The following is a 14,981-nucleotide window of genomic DNA, read 5'->3' on the forward strand; positions in this document are numbered from 1 at the left end:
ATCGGAAGAAGTACCATTGCGACGAATGTGGCTATGAGACGTATTACAAGACCTGCTTCACCGAGCATATGTACAAGCACACGGGCGAAGGGCAAATGGAGTGCGATATATGCGGCAAGCATGTGCGCAAGGCCTATATGAAAATACACTCGAGGATACATACAGGTGAGAAGCCGGAAATATGCGAGTATTGCGGAAAGGGATTTAGCGTGCGAAAGTATCTTACGAAACACAGGGTCACTCACACTGGCGAAAAGCCATACCAATGCCAAATATGTGGCAAAAGGTACACGCAACGAGGCACGCTTACACTACATTTTAGGAAGCATCATCCTCAAGAAACATGTGCCGCTCGTAGCAACTCTAAGAAGGATGCGAGCGAAAGTGGCGCCGAAGATGAAGAAGAGCAGGGACAGACTGAGAGCGAGGTTGCGTTAATCGAGGACGGAGCTATTGTGGAAATAGTGAAAGAAGATGGTGAGATGGACGACGATATGATCGATGAAGATATGGAAGAGATAGAGTTATTGGACGAGGAAGGTGAAATAATAAACGGCGAGGTGGAAGTCCTTAAGGAAGAATTGGATAGTGATAATGGCGAAATTGAAGTTATAAACGACATTCCTGTTAACGATGTTACGGAAGATATTCCACTCGCGGAAGTTATAGAAGAAATTTCTGTTAACTAAAGTCAACGAATTCCAATTGACGGCACTTATTATCTTAAAATGAATATAATAGTTACTATGATCACGGTAAATTGTTTCTTCGCTAATAAAAATTTATAAAAGAAAATTAACGTTTTCGTAAAGACCGCATATAGATTTCTTCTTTATTTCGCGTATTATTTCGCGTTTATCAAGTGATAAATGTTGGAAAATTAGTTTATTTTGCCATCATCGTTAGGATATCCATTATCAAGTTTCTACAAATTTATATAATGATTGTAAAATTTGATAAGTTATATATTATAAGGATAAATGATCGATTCGTACATGGTTTGGTCAAACCAATTAACAGAATTTTTATGAAAATACAGGGAAATTAATTAACTAAAATCATGTGCTAAAGGAATTGTTTTTAATGTATAAACAGTTTGTTTTGCATTATTCATAAAAGTGAATGGGCCATAAAGTATGGCCATATAATCGTTCACGATTTCCAATGATTTTATTAATCAAATAGAACGAGTAGAGCGCATTTTATGAAATTATGTGAAATATAGTATTGATATTTTGCTTATTAATTTCAAAGGGCACGTATAATATCACTGTAAATGTATTGTACCTTGACCGCTTAATTAAATAATAACGGTGTCAAATTGATTCCTTGATAAAGTTTGATAAACAATGACCTTAAAGAAAATATTCAATACAATTATGAAACGATTCAAATATTTAATATAGTGCAGTTAAATTATTACACTATAAGTAATCATATTGTTTCTTTATAATTGTTTAATACGTAAACGATAGAGTGTACAATTTAAAATTTTACTAAAAATGAAATCGTTTCTAATAGCTAACTAGTCATTGAAATATTACACTACAATAATAATTCATGAATTTATGAAATATTTTTCTATTTATAATTGATAATACGATTTAAAAAGAAAAAAAAACTCATAAAATAAATAATATTGTATATTAAGAAAACAATCTTAAAACTGTATGCGCAATATTATTACATGAATCATAAAATAATGATTGGTTATAAATTAAACCGACAGATAATCAGTACGTAAAGCGAATTTGCTATCTAGCATTTTTATATTATATTGTACATAGATTCAATTAAATATTTAATTTACATTTTATAATATTACTGCGTTTATTTATTTTGATTATATGCTTAAAATACTTATTGCGAGCTTAATTTAATCTGCATTTTTTTTGTATTTTATATAGCAAAAGTTAATTTTTACATTTCTTTTTATAGGGAAAATCGTATTTTGGTAATAAAAAAATACAAATTTATTACCAAAAACTTCATTGCATAACAAAGAAGCTGCAAAGCATTGTTCCCGAATATTTGAAATAAAATTTAAAATTTAACATATACAGAAACGCAGCGCACGCACACAAACTATTATCCTTTTCAAATGACTTTACACACTCAATATCATTTATAAGATATATTTAAACGATAAATTATCATTTATGATAAAATTTCATTACAATAATTTTATTTAAATTTCTGTCAACGATGTTAATACTTTGCAAATATCGTATATTCATTTATTTTTTAGTACTATAATTTGGAGCTAGTAAATTAAATTTTTCAATAAATAACATTTCTCTAAATACATTACACAGTTCTTCATATTAATTGTTATGAAATTTTACGAGTACATAGATAACATATTAGAAAGTATTTATCAATGAATTAGCGCACTCTAAATCAATTAGATTTTTCATTAATTGCAAAATAATCTACATTTTTTTCATAGAATTCAAAATAAAATAAAATAATCATTAACTAAATTTCTATTAAAATTACATTGATATACTCCACATTTTATTTCTCACAAAAGCATTGTAATATAATTTAATATGTAAAAAACAGAGTTATATAATATGTATATGTAAAAAAATGTATATGTTTATAGGCAATAATGGACAGATATTAAAATGTAAGATTGATGATAAAACGAAAAAATCAATAAACAACTGAATTTGAATAATCAAATGATTGTTAAGCAAAAATATTAATTATTATGAAATCGACACTATGTCGATATTAATGAATGACAATGTATTTTGAATAATTTGTGAAATATTGCTATGATGACTATTCCTTCCATTATTATTTTATTATTTTTTCATTAATTCATTGATCCCAAATCTTTATGTAATATAGAGTATGCGAGAGAATGTGCTCAATAATAATTTAAAAATAAATTATGTTTATCAATTAAATGATATCAACCAATGTACTACATATTTATGATATTAAATATTTCTTTCAAAAATATTTGAAGTTTTATGTTAAGTTATTATGATACTTAATATTAATTATTAATATTAAGATGAAGTTTTCAGTTATTGTGGAAAAGTTATATTCTAATAGTGTTCTAGTGTTAACTGATTTATGATCGACTACTACAACATTAATATATTAAATTTTTTTCTTTTGTACAAAAAAAAAAAAAAATAATAATAATAATTAAACATTTTTATTGCATTTTGAATAAACGTTTTATGAATACATTACACTTTTATCGTCGACTTGTAAATGTATAGAATATATTTTCAGCTCTGTAATAAAATATTATATGACGGAATAATATAGTTTTAATATTCTTATTTATGTTGTAAATACATCATTTCTCTTGATATAATCAAAAAGGTAAGTTATTTCTATTTAATCGTTCTATTATAATTTCTAATATTGCCTTAATATTTATTTCAGATACCCAAAATAATTTAAACTTTATTATTTTACTTTTAAGATTCACTACGTACTTCAGCGTAAGTAAGAAATGCTAAATAATGCAAGCAAATAAAAAAATAACGTGCACATTTTTAATTTAGAATTTGTGATATTAATATATTCACTTGGTGATTAAACAAAAAGTAAATATGTTTACATAAGTACAGTATTAAATTAATCATTTTTATTATTCTATTTTCAGATTCTCTCTCTACGAAGGAAATTTGCGCAACATGGACTTAATAAAATATCCTGAAGTGGAAGTGCAGAAGAAGGAAAAATTGGATCCCTTAGCAATTTTCAGTGTTAAAGATAATTCCCTTTCGAGTGATCACCAAAGTCTTTATCTTGGTTAGAATTTTTATTGCATTTATTTACATGAATAGTTGAATTAAAGTACATTTTAATCGTCATTTAATTTAAGGTTAATGGAGAAATAAGTAAATTTTATTGTTATTAATTGCCGGTAGTGTTTAATTGTAAAATTAATTTTTCAATCATTTACTAATCAGTTTATCATATTTACTGTCTAATGTAACTAATTTCAAACACTCAAAATCACACATTTATTGATGACCTTAATAAAAACTAGCTTTAAGGTGTTTTTTTTTTTTGTCAATGTTCTCATGCTTTAAATCGTAACTTACATCGAATATTTAACTTTGTTTAAAACTCTCTTTTTTCCTTTTTAAGAGTTAAGTCGATTAGTTTAAAAAGAAAGGATTGCAGTTTGTTGAAAATTTGTTTTTTGTATTTTGTTTTTTTCTTTTTTTTTACATATATACGTTATATTATGTAATAGAAAAGCTCAGCCTATCAACAGTGTAAATATTGTATTTGATATGAAACAATTTCGAATTTCCATATAAAATACTGTTTTACTTAATTGCTAGGAGAGTGCATAAAGATTTTACTTAAAAGCTAATCGACTCCAACCGTACTGTAAGACAATTATTGCCGCGTTGAATCCCGAAAGATTTGACAAAAAAAAAGAAAAAAAGAAAAAATATATATAACGGGAAAACATATTTTGCGAAGCATCTCTTGCAGTTAGCCTCGTCGCGTCTCACCTATGAATTTCCTAAGCAGGGTACCAGTGTCTACTGTGCTCGAAGCGCTTCAAGGCGAAGAACCTGTTTGACGGCCACATGATAGCCCATAGTGACGCGCGACCACATCAATGCGACATTTGCCTGAAATCATTCAAACGCACCAATACTTTGTCCGTCCACCGGCGAATCCACACGCGCGAGCGCAACTTCGTATGCGACGTTTGCGGCCGGGCCTTCGTCCAAGCCTCCCAGCTCACAAATCATCAGCGTCGGCACTTCGATCGCTACACGCGCCACTGTATCCTCTGCAACAAGGGCTTCTTCACCAATGCGGAATTACATAGCCACATGAACAGCAAGCACGGCGCTAAGGAGCACGTATGCGACGTCTGCGGGAAATCTCTGCCTAACGGCCACACGCTGGCAAGGCACGCGAGGAGTCACGATCCGGACTTCGAGCCGATCAAGCACCAGTGTGAATTCTGCGGCAAGACCTTCGCCTACAGGAATTCTCTGGTTGCTCACGTTAAGTCACATACCGGCGAGAACAAATACGATTGCCACCTGTGCGGCAAATCCGTGTCGTCGAAGGGATCGCTACAGGATCACCTGAGACTTCACGGCGGCGAGAAGAGCCTTACGTGCGACGTTTGCGGCAAGGCCTTTCACAAAAGGACGACCCTCGTTGTTCATAAGAGGACCCATACTGGGGAAAAGCCCTATATTTGCGAGACTTGCGGCAAGGCTTTTACTCAACACTCAACTTTGGTGATACATAGGCGATACCATACTGGCCAGCGACCTTATCAATGCAGCATTTGTAACAAATCTTTTGTGTCTAAGGCTTTATTAAATGGTCATAGCAAGATTCATGCGAGCTTTACGGCTTAATGCTTTTCTAATTAAGAGAAATTTGTTGATCGATATAGTTTGATGTGTTGTTACTTTCGGGCACCAGTGTCGAAACGTGTGATAGAACCGTTATATTGAAGCTATTAAATTTGTAAAACTGTTTTACATTCGAATTTGGGTGGATTATTAGAAATTCGCAGGTTTTTTTTTAAAATTTCAGTGTCGTTAAGCTTATTATAATTGTTATTTACTAAGATTTTAATTTAATATAATTTTACTTTTTATAAGCTTCATTATTTGGTACTTATATAAATATAGAGATATATCGTCACTAATCATCCATCGATTGTAAATAACTACGTTCATTATCAGTCTTAACTTCTATTGTTTGTTTCATATTTAAATAACCTGTACCTAGTGATTAAATACTAATCAATCAAAGCATTTTTTTATTTTCAACGCCAATAAATCTTAAATGTGCTTACAATTATTCATAATTTGAATTACAAATAATTAGTAAATTACATGACGGTAACAATATTATTATTTGTAAATTAAATTCATGCTGAGATACTGAGATAAATTAGAATATCAATTTTTTGTATTAATATTTTTATATAAATGCAAAATATGTTTTTGTATTGCATTTGTCGGTACCTCATTTTGTGATAATTGTGATAAAATAGCAAACGTTAATGTTGACTACAGAATTGACTAACTAAAATATTAATTATTGAAATCTGTATTTTAATATCCTTTATTGCTCTACTAAAATGATTAAAAGTAACTCAAGCATTTAACTTATTAATCAAAAAATAAATTATTATTATTACATATATAGACGCGCGCGCGCTCTCACATACGAATACACATACCCAGACGCGGGCGCGCGCATGCACACGCACATACACACGCACACACACACACAGATAGATAGATACATATAAGGTTTAAGTTTAATATCTTTACTGAAGTTCGCATTCGTATTTTTCATTCCAATTAAATGATAATTAACATACTGTTCTAAATATATTTGAGAATAACTTTTTATGGTGAATTTTAGTCAGAGATAATATATTTTATAATCGTTACAATACGTATTTTAATATCTTTACAGTATTAAATTAGAATAATATTTTGTATGTTCGATGTATTTTTTATATTTTTATATTGATACATAAATTAATACATTTGAAATATATTAATGTACAATTTTACTAAATAAATGGTTTATAATTTAAATTTCAGTCTATTATTATTCTTATGTATTATCTACAAATTTATCATTTTTACGGTATTATATGCGGCTACATAAATGAATAGAATATCATCGCGCATTATTAATTTTATCTGTATTTAACTATTCTTCCATAATATTGATAATTATCTTTTAATTTTTTAATTAAATTATACTAGTTTCTATGTAATTTTGATTATCGTTTTTAAATTATTGATAACAAATTATACACTTTGTTCACACTGTTTTATCGTCAAAATGGTTTTCAATAATAATTCGGCTTTTAATTGTATTATTAGAGATTTTCACTATTACATGAAGCTTTGTCGAATAATTTACCCCAAAATTTAAAATAATTTTAAAAATAATCAATATCCTCTGAAATTAATATAATCTCTTATTGAAATTAATATAATCTCGGGAAATCAAAGGCCTAAAATAATTGTTATATAAAAAAAAAAAAAAAAAAAAAAAAAAAAAAAAAAAGTGAGTATTATTGATGATCCATTATTAACTCAGCCGACGATTTTTCTTTCATATTTCAGATTCATCTTCCCCGAGCGCTATTATCCACTGACAATATTGGACCAAGAAATTGATGAAAAACCGACATTAGTATCAGAAAACGGAATCGTCTTCTCTGCAATCCCTACATCGATAATTACGAAGAAGAAGCAGCAGATGAAAAGACTCGAATCCGAACCTGTGGTCGTAAAGGTCGAAGAAAATCACGAAGAGATTATGCTCGACGACGATCTTCCACTCGCTTACTACTGCAAGCCCTGCGGTGTATTTTTCGCATCCCAGGACCTTCTCGATTCTCATTTATTAGCTTACCATAAGGTAAAGAAGAGATACGGCTGTATACAATGCGGCAAAAGTTGTCGCACAACTCTAAGTCTCCGGCAGCATATAAAGCGTCACAAGAGCCTGAAAAGAGCCTACAAGGAAAAGATTCAGGACGAACAAGAGGATGTGGAGTACGTATGCAAGACCTGCGGCAGAGTATTCCGACACAAGAGCAATTACCAAAAGCATCTCGTCAGGCACACAGTAGGCGATCTGACTTGCAAGCACTGTCCAAAAAAATTCCGTCTCTTTCGAGATCTCACGCGTCACGAAAAGACGCACTTTCTACCGAGCTACATGTGCAAGGAATGCGATTACGAAACGACAGTGCTCGCGGCATTGAGCATACATATGGCAAGGCACACCGATAAAGCGGATTTACCCTTTAAGTGCAACGAGTGTGACAAACGATTCAGAAAGGCAACCGAACTCCAAGAGCACTACAACATACACTCGGGCGATAAGCCCTTCGTCTGTCAGGCTTGCCCGAGTGCATTTTTCCTGAGGAGGCAGCTCTCGGCGCACTGCCGGCGTCTTCACCCAGAATTGAAAGCGCAAAAGGTGACTAGCACAGCATGTGACATTTGCGGCCGGGTTTTGGCCACCAAACGCTCTCTATTTAGGCATAAGGAAAGTCATAACCCGATCAAATTGTATCTCTGTGATTATTGTGGTAAGAGCCTGAGTAGTGCGGAACATCTCAAGAAACATCGGCGAATACACACTGGTGAAAAGCCCTATGTGTGCGACATATGTGGAAAAGGATTCACGGACTCGGAAAATCTTAGGATGCACAGGAGAGTCCATACAGGAGAGAAGCCATACAAGTGTGATCAGTGCCCAAAAGCCTTCAGTCAAAGGTCGACTCTGACCATCCATAGGAGAGGTCACACCGGGGAGAGACCTTATGTTTGTCAAATCTGCCAGAGAGGTTTCTCTTGTCAAGGAAACTTGACGGCTCATCAGAAGTCAACATGTGTATAAATGCAAAGAAACTGTTTATTATTATTATACTTTTATTAAGTATATTCTTATGTTTGATGATGCGTAAGTCGAGCCATATGAAAAAGATGCCTTCTTAATCTAGAATTAATTATTATATGAACTATTAGTGATTTGTGTGGATGGCTAATCTGATACTTGCCAACAAGTACGATCTTACGAGAATTTTTAAATTAATATAGTTATTTCTTGAGTTAACATAAAATATTTAATATTGTATCTTTAAAGATATCGTTTTGAACATATGTTCAAAATCTTTTACCAAAAAAGAATTTATCCGAATATAAGTATTTTTCTATTTTATTTTTTTCGTTTTTTCTTTTTTTTTATTACGAAAATATTAGAAATCGAAACATTTTATAATAATAGTAATAATAATGAGCAAACTACATATACTTCAGTTATGTAAATATTTTGCAAATTATGAAGAATCAATAGGTATTTAATAATTTCTTTTCTTTTCTTTTTTTACGGAACACTTTTTTTATAGACTTTTTAATTAAATGATTTGCTTCTATTACGTGTTAATAATACATATTTTACTGATTGTATGATGAACACTTTAATATACTCAGTACTATATTTTCATTTGCGCAGTTTTGTACAAAGTATTCTCCTTTATTTGAAAATAGACAGTCAATTCATTTAATTTCAATTGAATCAAAACTTTATTCATATATATATATATATGAAATTTTATAAAGTTTTATTTTACATTGATAAAGATTTTTATAAATTATTGAAATATTCAAAATCGAAATAAACAATAATAATTCGACTGACTTTATTGATCGCCTCTTAAATATAAAATATTTATTAATAAATATTTTTAATTTTACTTACATTAAGTGATAAAAAATTTTATTATTTAAATTTCTGATGATTATTTGAAAAATTTCTTACATATATTGAGTATTACTATTAATAATTATTATTTTAAAGGTATTTTTTGCTATATTTGTATATATTTTTAAACAGAACATTATGGAAGGAATATTTTCAATATAAAATTGTCTAAATTCGTCGGTTGAATGCTCAAACTTTTGTTAAACGACTTCGTTAATTGTGTGTTAATATATTCGAATTTTGACGAACATTAAATGTTAAACATTTATTATATAGTGATGAAAAATGTGATTGTTACTTATTACGATCACTACGTCAGGGATATTGTTTCGGATATCATACCAAAAGATAAAATACTTTATCTATAATATACATTCTTATCTACTTGACTCGGATCATTTTATATCTTGTAGTTATAATAATAGTTGAAATTCTTTGAGTATATATTTTATAGGATGAATAAAAAAGAAAGTAAAACACGTACAATTCAGTTGAGAATCTATTGAAATTCAATTTAATATGATATATGATGATATATATAATCAATGATCAAATGAGATAAAATGTTTTAATAAATTATTGAGATTACAATTTTTAACATTCAAACATATCACCAATCAACTATCAAAAGTTAATTGTTATCGAACTATTATTTTAATATAAGAATTATTTTCTATTTCCGTAACTTAAAACTATAGGATTGTGATTTCCCATAATGAAACTTGTGTTAAGATTAACTCGATAACCAAATGGAGAAAATATTGTTAATATTTATTTTCATTTAATAGTCTTACAAATGATTTAAATTTTTATATCAATTGATGATATAAGTGCAACACAGGCTCCTCGGCACTTTATCAATTTTATAATTGAAAGTTATAATTGAAACATTCGTTAAAAATGATTGTTCAAAAATCTGAGAGTGCGATATAAAAAGTTCATTTATTACATGTTCATGTTTTGTTATTAAGTGCATTTATGCATAATACCAATGTATCTCGCGAAAAATTCTAAATAAACAAATTTTTTATATTTAATGACTTTGTTATCTATTGAATTAAGCACTACTCTTCGTTATTTATCTTATTTACCTTTTAATAGATTTATTGATAATTACTTAATTTTGAGATGATTCGTTAATTATTGCTGTTATTTGTATTTATCAATATTGTTAATTCCACATTTTATTTTTTAAAAGTATATGATTAATATTTTCTAATTATGCCTTAATATTTACAGCAGAAAAGAGTAGGTAAATTTTTAAACATAAGTCAAAAATTTTACAAAGATAAATTTCGCGTGCCTATGCGCGCGTGTGCATACATAAATTTTTATCAATGTGTCTATGTTTGTACACATCAATTTTATTTGTTTTTTTTTTTTCCAGACGTAATGAAAGAAGAGAGTCGAAGAGTCCAAGACCGATTTGCACCACTCGATATTTTTAATTTTATTTTATGTTACGTCCATCATAATGCTCGAGACTTTAATATCTTATGACACTTTATATAATTAATATAATCATACAAGATATATATTTACTATAAAATGACGTCAGTGATTATTTTTTTAACGCTTGCTTTTACTTATACTTTATTTCCTTTTTGTTTTTACGACTAGTAACTTTTGTTTATTCGCTCATTGTTATAAAATTATCAAGAATCGTCTTTGAAGCTTAAGCGATTTTCGGCGATTTTATATCAATGGGTTCAGGTCATGTTTTTAATAAATGTACTAATTTTATCATTGCGACCAAAGCCAGTACCACACCTTATTTATTAAATATCTCTAATCATCGCGTTCGCTGCGCTGTCGGACGCCTGTCACTGCTCTGAAATTTTGTTATATGTAAATAGTGAAAAACATGACTGAGAATGAAGTGATTGCACCAGTAGCTAGAGCTTCTTTCACTTAGTTTTGGACCTCTTAGTCTCCTGACTTTTAGTAAGCACGCATTCGGGCCACGAACTAATAAACCAATCGCTGTCCTACATGTTTCAGAATCTCCAGTGGCTGCCAATTAACGGCTAAAGTAACATATGCCAAGGATCCCCCGAAACTCGCTAGGAACGGGAACAGCTCGTATCGCGTGCGTCGCAAGCCGAGTTGGCTCAAGGACAGTGTAACAGACTTTGATAGCTTGCGCGACATCTGTCCATTCTGCGATAAACGCTTCAAAGACGATCGCCGCGTGGCGATGCACGTGCGCAACGTGCATAAAAAGCCTTACAAGTGCGATCTCTGCCGACGTCAATACTTTAGCCAGGAGGTATTGGAAAAGCACCGCAAGACCCATAATACCGTCTCGCATTTCGAATGTAGTATTTGTCACCTCAAGTACAAGCGCGAGGAGACCCTCCAGTATCACTACGTGCGCGTGCACAGCGATATCGAGCCGAATTTCCGATGTGACCACTGCGGCAAGTGTTACAAGCTCAAGCAGGATCTCATATTGCATATCAATCAGGTACACATATGTAGCTATCAAATATGTCGCTATTGCGGCAAGGCCGTGAAGAATGTAAAAGCTCACGAGTGGCATCATCAGAAGAAAATCGACAAGTTCAGCGACGAGCAAATCTTTCCATGCGGACTCTGCTTTAAAAAATTTCGCAGCGAGAGTAAGCTTGAAAATCATCTAATGCGACACGTGCAGAGATACAAGTGTCAGGAATGCGATGAAACGTTCATGGGCCCGGGACAGCTCATGAATCATAAGTCGAAGCATAGGCCCCGCATCACTTGCGTTATCTGTCAGAAATTTTTCACTTCAAGAAGTAATTATTATCAGCATGTGCTCATGCACGCTAAAGTCAGGCCGTATAAATGTGATATTTGCCACGATGATTTTACCCAACGCTCGACATTAGTGAGACATCGCAAAACACATCCGGGCCCTTTACCGATTCCGTTGGCCCAGGTGCCGATTGCCGATCTTGCGAGAAAAGTTTTGAGGAGCTTTAAAAATTTCACTTAATCGAAACGCGGCATTTACTTGTCACCAAAGGCACACCTATTTACATCACTTTCCTTACAAAAGCCTCGTATATTCTAACAATTTTTTTTTTTTTTTTTTTTTTTTTTTAATAAGGAATTAAATGATTTAATCGAGTTTCAGAAGAGTGTGAAAATATTGGAAGCATTTTTAAATTAAAAAAAAGATGTATTCAAATTAAGTGAAGTACCAGTGCCTTTAACAATTACAATATCAAGCTAAGATATAATGCAAACCTTAAGGACATATTTGATTTAATGCGGTATTTAAATTTTATACTCGAAGCATTGAAGAGACAAATTCATTGATTCTAGCCGAATAGAGCTAGTTCTAGCCGAATCTAGAGAATAATACATAAAATACATTTTAATAATAAGATATAACATATTCAATATATACTACATTACGTAAGGATGCAATAATAGATATGAGAGGATCCTTTTATCTATCATATTATCATTTTACACATTGTCATAATAAACGAAGCCTAAATGCACTAGGCATAATGAGAGGAGGACATATATAAACAGCAAGCGTGTAAGAATTTCCAAGCTCAATAAATACAATAACGAGTACAACAATGCATACTTAAAAAAATCAGAAGCCAATTTAAATGTAAACTCTTGTCACTAATTAAATACATGATGGGACCAATGCAATTATTTTGCCGATCTTCCGTCCAGATGAAAACTATATATATAGTTCTAAAATTCCGTCCAACAGGAAATTCGGTGCAATTATATAATCTAATATTTTAAGCGAATTATTATTTCAAAATAAGCATATACAGTTTACAACTTTTTATGATGAGCGCTAATCAAAAGTACTACGAAAAGTCTAATTTAAAAATGAAAAACGAAAAGAAAGAAAAATACTCTTTTAATCATATACTGCCATACTTGCCCTAAATGCCATACATAATATATATTCGTAATTAGTCACAGTCTTAGCATATATATCATTTAAGTCATATATATTTAACAAAATTTTAGTCCCTAAATTAAAAAAATACTTCAATGAAAAGAAGAATTTATACATTAATAAACAACTGCATAAAATTTTTTATGTCAGTTTCTTATATTTATAATTACGATTATAAACATTTTACATTTTACTATATATATATATATATATATATACATTTAGTATTGCGATTTATACATTTGTTAACTAAAAATTCAGTGCCAATTTCCCACCGTAGTTTTTTATCTAGTAATGCAAACTGCAAATTTTGTATGAATTTGTAATAATTTTTATAATGTACCTAATATGGTACAGATTTATTATAATTTTTATATAAACTTATCCGTTGCGAAAGCTAATATATATTAATAATTGTATTGCAAATTAATCGAGCATATTTTAATACACTTATTCTATCTAAATTATATAACATTTTAAAATACATTAACAAATTTCTATTAATAATGACAATTATAAAAATTTATATTATTTATTTTTCAAATTAATTTATTTCATTGGCGATGATTAACATTAATTTCAGATAATGTTATTTGCATTACAATTGTATCGAAGATTTTAAATAAATGATTACTTTAAAAATGCAATTATTATCGTTTGGTCTACAATTTTTTTAAACAACAAATTTTAAAAACATTTTTAGAAATCATGTTTTTTCTTTGTACAGAATCCTTATACACTGTGAAAAAAAATTATTACTTAGATATTCGACTGATATGGGAATCGAAATCATGTACATAGTTAAAAGAATATCATTGAATGAGAAAGAAAAATAATATTTATATAAAATTCATAATTTTATAATTAGTTTACAAGTAGAAAATATAAAAAAATGAAAATATTGTAATTTTTTTTTTGGACTGTCACTTGTCATCGAATGTCCCCAAAAATCTGATATTTTTTTAATATCGGTTCGATTATATCAATTACCAACAGTAATGAGACAAAACTGTATTAATATAAAACAAAATTATTTATAATAATTTGTCCATATATATATATATATATATATATATATATATATTATAAACCTTACATTATTTACTAATAGAAAAATTACACAATATTTTCCAATCATTCATTATATTCATGCATACCACACAATATTGAAAACACCCTATACATCATCATAAGTCGTAATAAATAAATATGAATTTCCAATTATCAAAATTTGTAATTAAACTTTTTGATATATGAAATACCCATTGATAAAGTTAATATAAAAGTAGAATTTTTTTGAAATCTATATATATACGTAATTCGAGATTTCTAAATTAAAATTCTAAAGTAATTAATAACCAGATATTGTTCGTTTTATTATGAATTTTGTATTCTGTTTCAAAAAGCATTCGAATATTTTGTTAATTTTTTAAAGCATTTTATAGAAATTATTTCAATTACAAATTATTCATAAAAACTCTTGAGCAAAAAGATATATAATTATTTTCATCTTATTTAACTATTCTTTTGTAGAAAGGATAAGTGAAATTGTATATGATGTGGAAGTGTCTTATGTAATATTATGTAATACAAAATCAAGAAGAAACCCCCAAGTTTTAATATAGATGTGTTTGAATATGATTCTAATATCGATAAAAGTTTATAAATAATTTAAATTATTTAGAATACATAATACGATTTATTTGAAAATAATTAAATACTATTATAAGTAAAAATTCTTGAAAGTTTCCTAGAGGATTAATTTATATTTGTTAAGTCAAAGAATAGTCTCAAA

The 14,981-nt window shown here is 29.6% G+C and overlaps 4 protein-coding genes across 4 annotated transcripts in view; all 4 read left to right on the forward strand.

Moving 5' to 3' along the window:
• Nucleotides 1-14,981, forward strand: part of LOC105365624 (zinc finger protein 845) — a 74,797-nt gene that overhangs the window by 27,024 nt on the left and 32,792 nt on the right. The gene's annotated exons all lie outside the window — the stretch shown is intronic.
• Nucleotides 7-755, forward strand: LOC105365597 (zinc finger protein 714-like). The gene has a single exon (XM_011503808.1). The coding sequence runs from the start codon at nt 69-71 to the stop codon at nt 687-689; it is 621 nt and encodes a 206-aa protein (XP_011502110.1). The 5' UTR covers nt 7-68; the 3' UTR covers nt 690-755.
• LOC105365596 (zinc finger protein 436-like) lies at nt 4,434-5,527 on the forward strand. The gene has a single exon (XM_011503807.1). The coding sequence runs from the start codon at nt 4,581-4,583 to the stop codon at nt 5,373-5,375; it is 795 nt and encodes a 264-aa protein (XP_011502109.1). The 5' UTR covers nt 4,434-4,580; the 3' UTR covers nt 5,376-5,527.
• Nucleotides 5,230-8,561, forward strand: LOC105365595 (zinc finger protein 664-like). Its single transcript, XM_011503806.1, has 2 exons — nt 5,230-5,304; nt 7,119-8,561. The coding sequence occupies exons 1-2, from the start codon at nt 5,294-5,296 to the stop codon at nt 8,404-8,406; spliced, it is 1,299 nt and encodes a 432-aa protein (XP_011502108.1). The 5' UTR covers nt 5,230-5,293; the 3' UTR covers nt 8,407-8,561.

This window comes from Ceratosolen solmsi, unplaced genomic scaffold (genome assembly GCF_000503995.2).
Source record: "Ceratosolen solmsi marchali unplaced genomic scaffold, CerSol_1.0 scaffold48, whole genome shotgun sequence".
Classification (NCBI taxonomy): Eukaryota; Metazoa; Arthropoda; class Insecta; order Hymenoptera; family Agaonidae; genus Ceratosolen; species Ceratosolen solmsi.

Bases quoted from the DNA above. Each gene is read 5' to 3' on its own strand.
- LOC105365597 (XM_011503808.1), top strand. From the start codon at position 69: ATGTACAAGCACACGGGCGAAGGGCAAATGGAGTGCGATATATGCGGC.
- LOC105365596 (XM_011503807.1), top strand. From the start codon at position 4,581: ATGATAGCCCATAGTGACGCGCGACCACATCAATGCGACATTTGCCTG.